Source organism: Rhyacophila brunnea, unplaced genomic scaffold (assembly GCF_057557595.1).
Source record: "Rhyacophila brunnea isolate RB1 unplaced genomic scaffold, BYU_Rbru_1.0 scaffold_3, whole genome shotgun sequence".
Classification (NCBI taxonomy): Eukaryota; Metazoa; Arthropoda; class Insecta; order Trichoptera; family Rhyacophilidae; genus Rhyacophila; species Rhyacophila brunnea.
The window spans coordinates 29,526,233-29,538,059 of record NW_028232965.1 but is presented as its reverse complement, the minus strand read 5'-3'; the positions used below and the strand labels follow the sequence as shown (position 1 = coordinate 29,538,059).

The 11,827-nt window shown below is 32.0% G+C and overlaps 1 protein-coding gene across 1 annotated transcript in view; it reads left to right on the top strand.

Moving 5' to 3' along the window:
• Positions 1 to 1,662: 1,662 nt before the first annotated feature.
• LOC147068206 (uncharacterized) overlaps positions 1,663 to 11,827 on the top strand; it is a 21,998-nt gene continuing 11,833 nt past the window's right edge. The window contains exon 1 of the mRNA XM_085952599.1: positions 1,663 to 1,942. Coding sequence (XP_085808725.1) covers positions 1,922 to 1,942 — 21 coding nt within the window. The 5' untranslated portion in view covers positions 1,663 to 1,921. The remainder of the gene's footprint in view (positions 1,943 to 11,827) is intronic.

The following is an 11,827-nucleotide window of genomic DNA, read 5'->3' as shown; positions in this document are numbered from 1 at the left end:
GTCTATATGTAATATATATGATATTAAACCAATCGCCTCTAATACAAGAGCCACTGTTTTTCTATACTATTATAAACTATTTTATAATTTAATAACATGTTCAGTTATTGATTACAATACTATACAGAATATTTCTCCGGTATGGACACCCAGTGCGGTACGGGTAATCAGATACGCACACAAAGGGGGTTTTCAGTTCCTCTCCCCGTCCCCAGGAACGGAAAAAAACAAAATATTTATGTGCATGGAGTATTATTTCTTCTTGGACTGAGGATTGTGACTTGGGCTGTCGACCAGTCTTCTCAATGGGTTGGTCTCACTCCTCTCGGCATTCTGCGACACGCAATTCCTGTTTCAATGGAAAACCCGTGGCACTGGTGCATGCATTTGAGGCATACACTGTGTAAAGTAGAATAAAGCGAAGACAACACAAACGGACACTAACCACCCTAATACGTAAGGCTACGTGTAATGAATAGCCACTTGTGGATGCGGCATGTCGCCATAACTCGTAATCGAAAATGCAGGCCGGGTGTCCATCGCTAGACTCAATTTTTGAAAATTGTCTAGGTATGGAGATAAAGCTGGGGAAATGCGGGCATTCGCGATTGATGCGACGAGAAGCTATAAGTTGCAGGCGAGGAAAATGTGGAAGTCAGCGCCCTCTGCTAGATGGGGGGATCTATAACATTTTTCAGTGCACGCATTTAGGATAGATAATTCACCGCTTGAGGCTAACACGTCTTAAGAGGTGAAAAATGAAGGAGATACGTATAGGTAATACAACTTACAAGGCTTCGCCACAGTGCAATTTGTACTATTTTTATTATAATCAAAATTATTCTAAGCATTCACAATAATAATATGTGAAAAAACACGCCTACGACGTCACATAAGTAGTTACATGCTGTAAAGTTCAATGGATACCAACGTCATAAACTTCAGGTTTTTGTTAAGAGTGATGAGTATTATAAACATAGTATGATTGTGAATATTTACGAAATTAAATTGAATGAGTTAAATCTAAAAACTGGCAGGGGTGGCATTTCGACAGTGGCGAAGACTCCATACTAGGCGATTTGAAGCCTACTTTCTTAAGAAAAATATTTTTAATTGCATACTGACTTATTTATATAATCACTTGATTATATTATATTCTATAAAATAATTTATTTTGCCAACGAGAGATGCCGTATGTGTATTAATGTATTACACAGATAATTACAAAACAATCTGCAAAGGTTTTAAAAAATATACTACAGCCGCCATCTGTCTTGACGTAAATAAAAGGTAAATAAAGGGTCGGATTATGTTTCAAATAATTCTCAATTTTTTTTATGTCGTTAGTGAGTTTTTTTAAGATTCATTAAATTAGTGTGTACCTATTCATTAGTAGTAATATCGTATTATCTTCTTATTTTTCGTAAGTACCTATACCTGAAAAGTGTATTCTTTTTATCAGATCTCCACAGCCTACCTATTTCCAAAAATCACCCTTCGCCACTGCATTTAGAATCTGTTAAGAATGGAAGTTTGCCTATAAATAGTATAGACGTACGTCACTGGGTTGTTTCCGATTTTGCTTCAGTTATTGGCTTTAGTTACCAAAACTATAGCGTGAATTATATTCCTTATAAATGGACGTCGCGACCAAAGATAGCCATTATCATACCAGACACCGTGGAGTGCGCGCGGGCCTATCATAAGGCCATCGAGTTTAGCTACTTAGAACAGAGAAAAATAAACGAAGTTTGTGTAATGTCATATTTATTTAACGGTCCATAAGATAAATTGAATTGATACGCTTCTCGGACTTTGATTTTTTTACCCCTTTCCTCACGCCGACTTATTTTTACGGAAGTGAGAGGAAAAGTGCTCAATATTTTCTCGTTTTTTCGCGGCGTCCAACTCGGTGGGAATTATGGCCCTGTTGGGAAATTTGGTGAGTTGCGCATGCGCGCTTAATTGATATTATTTCAATACTTGAATTAGGTATTTGGTAGATATTTTTTTGTGCATAATATCCATTCACGTATGCCAGTGTCAATATATTTTTCCTTTCAAATAAAAATACATTTGTGATGTGAAAATTTGAAGTGAAAAATCATTATTATGGAATAACAGAGTAGGTCGTAATTTTCCCGCCAAAACTCTAAAATACAATTATAATAACAATTTATTGTTACTGGCTGCGTGCAAAAGGAAAGGGAAATAAGGATGAATAATTACTTTTAAGAGCGCCAACTTTGAATTTGTATTTTTCTATGTAAATTTTACTAATCCAAAGGCATCATTAAATTCGCCCCTTTTCTTCTTTATACGTAGGTATATTATTATTTTATTAATAATTATCATATTCAAATAATTTGTCAATATCCCGACTTATCTCTATTTTCCTCTCACAAACTTTTCTATTATATTTCCGCCAAAATGTAGTGTAATCTAATATTCTAATCAATATTGTTACAATCTTTTAAGGTTCAGTGTTTTTTCTCATATTTTATACATTATAACAGTTCTGGTTTTCCTTTTAGAAGTATGTTATGTTTTTCACTTCTTTAGGTTAAATAATATTCGTGTTTTATGAATTTTCTGTTCATAGTAAGTAGGTAATATTATAAACTATAACCTACTGTAACATACCAAGAAATTATGCCAAAAAACAAAATCGTTGATGATTATAAACTTTTTTCTAGATTATTTTCTAATTTTGAAAAATAATATAATATGTATGTTGACGATCAGTGGTACCTATGCTAAGAAAAAATATAGAATTTTGAATCAAAATACTTGGTGGTGGTTTTAGGGGTATGGAGGCCGTGTGGTCAAGTCTGGAGGCATTCTTGCAAAATTTTGACGTTTTGATAAACCGCTTTTGGGTATTCAAAATAAAGCCATGTTACCAGGGTAGCTTTTCAATTGCTTGATTTTCTTATGCTTTGATTTATTGTCAAAGCAATTTGTCTTTTAAAGATAATGCTACTTTCTGACGATGCGAGTGATGCGACCATCTCATGAGATTCATGGGAAAATGTTACAAAAATTCATCTAGTATGAAACCAAAATTATTTTTTTTATTATACATATGCGTAATATTGTGAGATTAGGTATATTATTAGATTGAAAATGCGAAAAAATATTAACAATTACGGATAGGTACTTAGCCAAAGATATGTAGCCAAAAATACATATTACCTTTTCAGTATACCTATCGTCTCGTGAAAAAAAATAATAACACGGGCTTTACATTTCTGATTACATTAATTTACTAGCGGAATTAATTATTTTTCTTGTGATATTTTATTATTTCGTTTTCACAATCCAAGGATTAGGGGCGAGAGGGCGTATCACTGAAACTACGAGTATTATAAGACAAACTAGATATGGCATTTAATTAAACAGTAGGTATAGTGGTTAATTTTTTTGTACTCCCGGGGCCCATTAAAAATGATCTCGTGATAAAGGTATCGAGAATAAAATTGTATTAGTATGTGTTAGACATGTTTGTACTGTTCTAACTTTTACTTACACTTTTTCAAAGATACTAAAAAAATCTACATAGGTATCGTAAACTTTCACATACTTATCCAACCATTCATTTGACTCATAAAATAAATTTTTACACCTTTGCTATAATTTTTCCAATAATTATTATATCAGAAACATGCTTATATCATAGATGTTATGCAAAAGTAATTTATTGCGCAATAAGACAATTATTGGTTGAATAGACATTGTACGCAGTGAAATACATTATTTGAGTTGATTAACATTTCATCCACTGATTATTGAGGAAATCGCAAGACATCGATTTCACTTCCGGCGTTTCCTGTCTTTATTTAAAAAAAAAACCGTCGATAAAAAATCAACTTCCTTTGGATATAAAAGATTCATTTTATTCAAAGGTCTCTTAGTTAGTGTGACAAATAATTTTCTTTATTACTAGATACATATAGACATTGATATTTATAATGATATATTTAATTAAAAGTACTGACTACAATTATTTATGATAAAATATAACGCGGTGAGACATAATTTATAACGTCATGCTGAGCAATATATGTGTGCTACGTACCTAATTATACACAATCTTCCTGCACATCAACACATGAGAAAATTTTAATACACGACAGATAATTTAGATACAAGGACTAAGGATGTGGTAGGTGAAGCCAATACTGTTTATCTAATTAATTTTATTATATCTATATGTATTTTTCATGATGGTAAAGTTATAGATATATATTTGCCTAACCTAGGTTTATAAGTAATTACTATGTAATATGTGAATAAAATATAATTATCTACTAATTCCACATAATTTAATAGTGATTAGGACCTGTTTTCAGCCTTATTAAAACATTGTGAACTGAGAATGTTCCGACAGATTAGTCGAGAATATTCTATTTAAACCGACGAAACCAATTCTGATCATTATTAAATAATGTAGAATAAGTAGGTACGAGAGTTCCATCTCAATTAATACGACGTCTTTCCACCCACCAATAATTATTGACGGTTGGCACGATTAAAGTGAGTCGGTAGGTATATTGTATAATTTAGTTTCAATAGTTTCGTTTGTAGATGTGTAGGTATAGGGATCAGATGATAATTAACGTGGAATATGTTTATTTGTAGACTTATCAGATTTTTTGTCCACATAATAATATACAGTTTCAAACGAAATTTAAAAAAATCTACCATTGTTACACTTAAAAGAGTGAAATAATATTCACGGGTACGAGAGTGTTAGGAGAATCTACAAACGTTTCAATATATTTGAATATAATTCTTTGTCCCGCCAAAACTATTGTTAGGTTAGGTTATAAATATTTTTTTCCAATTTATGTATAACATACTATACCTACTCAGATATTGCTACGATCTATTTCTTACAATCTTACATATTTTTACGAAGGGAAAATTTGCAAAATAAATTAAATAATAGTCAATGTGAAAAACATCTAATGAATGGTAAATATAGCAAGAGTGGCGGCATGTATTATTTTTCTTTGTGAAAAATAGGCAGCTTATGATTTTGGTATTTTCTGACAAAGCGACTGCATCATTTAGCGTCATGAAAAACCGCCCTGACCACTGATGTTTGGTAAATCGTAGTGTTATCATTCAAATTTAAACCAATTAATAACACTTTATGGCAATTTGACAGAACTACGAAAATATAATACAACTGAATTTTATTTCTAACTTTAAGTAAGTATATTAATATTACTTACTGCAAAAATATAAGTAACCATTACGGCACAGTTAAACTAAGTACCCACGTAAATTAGAAACTATCAATTTCGTCGAGGCTATCAGTCAAGGTATCTACGTATAGCAAAAATCGATGTTTTTAGCTAGTTCGAAAAACTCTATATTTTAACAGTAAATAGGTATAATTATAATAATTAGTAATGATCAGACATTATAATGAAAAAATATTTTGCGTCTACTTGCCTTGTAAAAAAACTATGAGAACTTTATTAAATACATGCCACTACTTAGGTACATCATTAGAAATTAGCAACATCTACAAAAATAGTATCAAAAAAAAGTATATCAACTGTATTAAATTATTCATTAAAAAATCCTAGTTACAATATGTATGAAAATCATTAGCGCCGCACTGCGACGAATTAAAAAGATCATAAATTTTACAAACACGTTATCGTTTTTGGAATTTTTTTGGAAACTCAAACGAAGAATTTAGTACTTAAAAGATTGATCATGTCACTCATTTCTCGTAAAAATAAAAGAATATGAATACTGCGGTTGCCCATATGACCTCTCAGGATCAGACTAGTGATGTAGTATACTAGTAGTATGTACTGTAGTGCAGCGCTCGAAATGGAAAATTTTACGAACCGGAGCGCTCAATAATTTTCCGAAAATATTATGTACCTAAGTACTCGTATACTTACCTGATTATTTTATAAAAAAAACAACTGTGTTAGATTTTTTGTTGTATGGATTTCCTAGCTCAGACGGTCAAATTCATTTTTTCCACGAGACGGGGCGGTAATTTTGGGGATTTTATGAACCGGAACGGTGCTCCGGTGCGCTCCGGTCGATTTCGAGACCAGGGGCCCGATTTCCTAACTATCGTCTCGTGTGGCACCAGACGACATGACGTAATTGTGACGTCAGCCAATACACGCTCGAGCGGGCGGCATGTCAATTACGTAAATTATGTCAATTACGTCATGTCGTCTGGTGCCACACGAGACGATAGTTAGGAAATCGGGCTGCTGCTGTAGTGTCTATATATGAGTGCATTATTCGTTTCGTTTACTCGTACCTCCGTTCATCAGGCAGTCTGCTCCACTGATATGAGACGACCTTGTACTTTTCTGCATTTTTTTAAACAATGTATACGGGATGTCATCAAAAATACCCACCATTGTACTATGTGGCGGTAGGTGTCGTCCACACAGGTAACAATAATTATGATAGTTACCTGCACTACAGGCATCAATGCAAACGTTCCTGTTACCACTTACTAGGTAGGTACTTCCTCTCTTTGATGTTGTCAATTATTAAACAACAAAAATAATTGATTCAAAACAAATTTGCACTCAATTTGTATTTTTTATCGCTTGTAGGTACCTACAATAATATTTCCCATGCACGCTTCAGTGCGCTTTTAAAATTAACGACAATGTAGTTTGTACCAGACACAGAAGTGAAGTAGCCACCTAATTGCACCGCACTTCGTTTGTTCGTAGATAATAAAAACATAGTATTATTAACTTTCTCGTTGAAAACAAGAATAATTATGATTGTTATGTAATATGATTATATCATAGCATCCATCAATGGGGAAGAAAGTACGTAATGCACAGGTTACATAGTATGAAACAATGGTAAGTAAATAGTATTATAATGGTTCAGTATACAAAAAGAATTCACTACCACTACAAAACATAATACTATTTATAATATTAATACTATCGACCGAAGGTACTTGATGGAATTTGAATTTAAATTCTAATAGATTTAAGTTTTGTACTATTCCATTTGAGTGGTTTTTTGTGATTCTCGCCTTTCGGCCTCTTCATGCGCTGTGTATACTCACCAAAAGGCAAACACAGTCAATGTGTGTTTAAAACGACTCAAATGGAATACCTAGTACAAAATTTAAATCCATTAGAATTATACTATTTGAAACTAAAAAAAATATACCACATGTCACCTGTCAATATTCTTGTCGATGCGCTCAATAAAACTATTTAGCTAAAAATAATAACATACCCAATCAAAGCAATATAGGATAACGATATTCATAAAAAATACGTCGATTTTCTTGTATGCTAATATCTATAGATTGGAAGGATTTCCGTAAGTTTCGTGAGAGCGAAATTCCCCCACGTGACTAAACGATTGAATGCACCGCGCGTGGGAGGGATGCAACGCGGGTATTGTACGAGTATTTATGCGATCGCGCAACAAATATGCTCTTTCACATGAAAATTAATGTGCGCCAGAGAAATATAGCTTATGCGTACAGACTGTGTAGCAGACACACAGATAAATACATACTTTAATGATTAGAAGCTATAATTATTACGTTCACATTAACTAGGTATAGAAGAAGTTAATGCCCAAAGTCCTCTCCAATTTAGGACGTCTAAGGAAAAAGTCTGAAAATACGAATACTTACCTCGATATAATATAATTATTATACATATTCAATCAGTTATTAAACCTTATATAAATATATTGAAAAGATACATAAATCAATGAAAATGATCGAATAAGCCTAAATAGATTGTTAGATAAAACACTTTTATTATAAAAATAGATAGAAATGTAAAAAAGTGTTAAACCTCCACAAAGTTAAAATCAGCCGTGTTTTGACATAATATGGATCGTAGAGCTGAGCCGTATAAAAAGAGTGAGATGAAATATCTTTAAATTAAATATATATATTATATACCTATTCGAATGTAATAAATCGAGAAGGACCTTCCAAACTGTATCCGAGGAAAATACAACCATGAAATGAATATATTGTACAGAGGACCCCGGTCGTCTCACACGCGTACGTTTCGTAAAGCAAACCGTCTCTCAATGGTAAAAGACGTACATTCATCCAATAAGTTCCTATTCAATAAATCAGATGGGAAAATGAGGTTCAGGAGATCAAAATTGAGGTGGTTGGATTTATAGAGACACAATATCCCTGACAAAAATGCAGTGTGGGAAGTTAGGAAGTCTTGCCACAGACAAAAGAGAGTTAAGACGTTTCCCAGAGTCTCACACTGAGTTGCGCCGATGATTATAGTGAAAGTGATGATAACGGTAGATATATCTTACACTCATCGTTAGCAATAAAATGTGGGCTCGAATCCCGCAACAGTGTTTTTTATTTTTCAATCTTTCCGATCCTGGATCCAAATCAAAGTCCTAATGGATTGGTGAATAACTACAACCACCCATTGTAAAAAATGGCATAATTAGGGGAGGAGCAAGTAATATTGAACAAAAAATGAACATGTTTTACGTTGTTTTTATGTACATATAAATTAAGGTTCAACGGTGCTTGGTTTTTAGCTGATTTAAAAAAATATCTTATGTATTTTTAAAAATGAATGTCTATTATAATTAGGGCCCGGATTTGTATGCAACAAAAAACATGATTATATGCATGCACGTATGCACTTAAAATCAATAAAATATGCACTAAAACCTAAGAAATATGCAGTTAAAAATTGTCATTTTTTGTGGGAAAAAATTATAAATACCCACTTTACCCAATATTACTGACAAAAAATCGAATAACTAGTTAATAATTTTTCAACATAATACGATATCAGAACAAAAAACACAAACAAAGAATATAAAGGTAATCAATTACAATTTTCAAAATAGTTTTTTCACAAGTACCTACAAATAATTGAATAATAAATGCAATCTGTTTTTTGCCCGAAAAAAAATTACATTATTTTTTTCAATATTATGCTCTGGCATTAAAATTTTCCGCATAGGTATCTGTCAGTATTTTTTTTATATGCGGAAAACTACCTCTCAACGTCCACTTGGGCAAACTTTAAATAATAGTGCCCGAGTTGACTTTTGTTCACTGATAAATCCACAGCTCGGAGATGGCATTAAAATGCAAGTGCATCTAAACTATATTCCTTCCTAACTTAGTTATATTTCGATAAAATAATTTAAAAAAAACTAAAATTATAAATTCAAAAGCTCTAAAATATGCATTTATTTATGAAATATGCACTTATGTCTCAAATATGCTCTAACGTCTCAAATATGCATTTATATGCACAATAAACTTTTATTTTTGGATTCTGTGTCTTTCAAAACAGATTTCTGTGCAACTCTCATAGCTGTGCAACACCCTAACAAAACATGCACTAACATATAAATCCGGGCCCTAATTATAATACATTATACTCAAATGCGATGGATGACGAAGCCAGCTGGTGATCTTCTACAAATAAATATGAAAAAAGGCTGTGTATGTATTCGCATTCTCAGTATACGACAGCATAATTTAAGGAATGGTTATAAAATATATTATAGATAAACCATAAACATTATACAAATAATCGCTTTGAATAAGAAACAATATGTGCACAGCAAAATTAAATGTCTGTATCATTGATAATATTAAAAAATATCTAGTAGGTATTATACAGATTCCAAACCAATTGGTCGCGAGTAGAGTTGGGTATTTCTCGAGATTCGGGATTTCCCAAAATGGTGAAATTTTGAATTCTCGAGATTCGGGATTTCCAGAAAAGGATTCTCGAAAAATCGGGAAATTTAAAAAAAACCTATAAAAATACTAAAATCAATGTAAAAACAGACAAATTCCAAAAAAATATTTATTATATTTATGTGAGAAGACAAACAAAATAGAAGTAGGAAAACAAAAGTAATTCAAAACATTACTTATTAAAATAGAATTTCAAAAAACACAGAATGTCAATCGCTGTGTCTGACAATCGCGCACGCTTTTAAAACACAAAATTCTCTGATGTTGCAAAAATTGCACTCATTTTCAGTCGACGTTGGCTTAATTGTGTTAAATGCCTCGATCAGTCTTTGAACGTTTTGTGTTTTCTGTCCACTTTTTTCATATAGAAAATGGTTTTTCAATTAATATTTGATAATAAAGAAATCCCGAATCACGAGAAAAGATTCTCGAGATCCGGGATTTCCCGAAATGTTAGAATTCTCGAGATTCGGGATGGAAAATCTCGAAAATTTCTCGAGAATTCCCGAAGCCCAACTCTAGTCGCGAGTTGATTTCTAGTGGACACCAACTACTAAACAGCTGTAAACTAAAAAAATATTGAATTAATCTATTAATTTATTTCTGTACAATGTGTAATGCCACTCAGTTTATTTTCATATAACACAATCCCTAAAGCTCTAGAAAATATCATTGATTGCATTTTATATTAAGTAATTATTGTTAAATGCATTTGCATGTTAATATGGCTAGGGATCGCTGATTACTTGGATATTACAACGACATGAAAAATAGTAGGGATCTAATATCCTACTCCAATGCTTCTCATTTTTTTATGATACGGCTCCATTAAACTATAAAAACAGTTCATACCTATATATTATACATACTTACACACTATGCAGACGAAACAATGCCCATCAAGTATCATGTTACGAAGACGCCATGACTTTTCGTTTATACTATAATCTCATGTAGACGAATCACAATATAAACTGCGTCTCTAAAATTATCATGAATACGAAACTTTACTTTTCGTGATAGGTCGAGCTAATCAAGTAAGCCCTGGCGATCATAACAAATGTGGATGTTAGTATAAAAACAAAAATGCATAATTACTTTTCTTCGAAGCTTGAAATTGAGCAGCTTTATATTATTATTCTACGACATCGCTACGTCTAAAATTATGTTACTACATATTATATACAAACTTCTAAATGTTAAATAACGTTTCGTGTAAAAACTGTTCTATAATGGATAGTAAAAAATACTTCTGGAGATGTTGCAAGTTGCAATGATAATCAAAACGATTTTGCGTTTCTTTATCGGGCAAAAAATGTCTTTATTCAGAGCTCGCTAAAAATTTATCCGAAAAACTTTCAGTGTTGCAAATCTCACTTTTTATTGATTTTACTGACAATACGCAAAAAACAGCCTATTGAGTTTATCAGTGAATTCATTGACGTTCCAGCAGTTTAAATATTACCGCTTAAAATAAATTGGGTGGGTATGTACATGATATAACAATATTGTCGTATAATAGGTAGGTACTCGTAGAATGCTATTATTTATCTGGAATTCAACGCCAAAGTAATATTATAAATTTTCAATTTGTAAATTTATTGTATTTAATATTTAAGATGCTACTCAATTTTAGATTTAATCGTCAAATTAATACCTGTTAGAGAGTAGAATATCTAGTAGTAGAGAGTAGAGTAGAATGCCCTTATACGTTTTTTGAATTAAATTATCATAATATGATAAAATTATAATGATATTTAACGAAACTACATTTTGATGGTAAAATAACTATAACCTAATATCGAGGGTTAAGAAACAATACCTCAAAAGAGACATGTTCAAACTAAGTTTTTTGCTTTATTGAATAATGGTATCTGCTTCTACCGGCGAAAGCTGAAAATGCTAAAAAAAATATTTAGGTAGCTCCTAAAAATCTTTGAAATGATATCACGTATCTACTGTGTGAACTATTCAAGTACCTACCTAATAATAATAACTCGTAAATGCATTTTTTCTTTGCTATCAGCCATCTGTCAGATGCATGTAAGTACCTAATCCTCATGACCTCATACTACATATTAC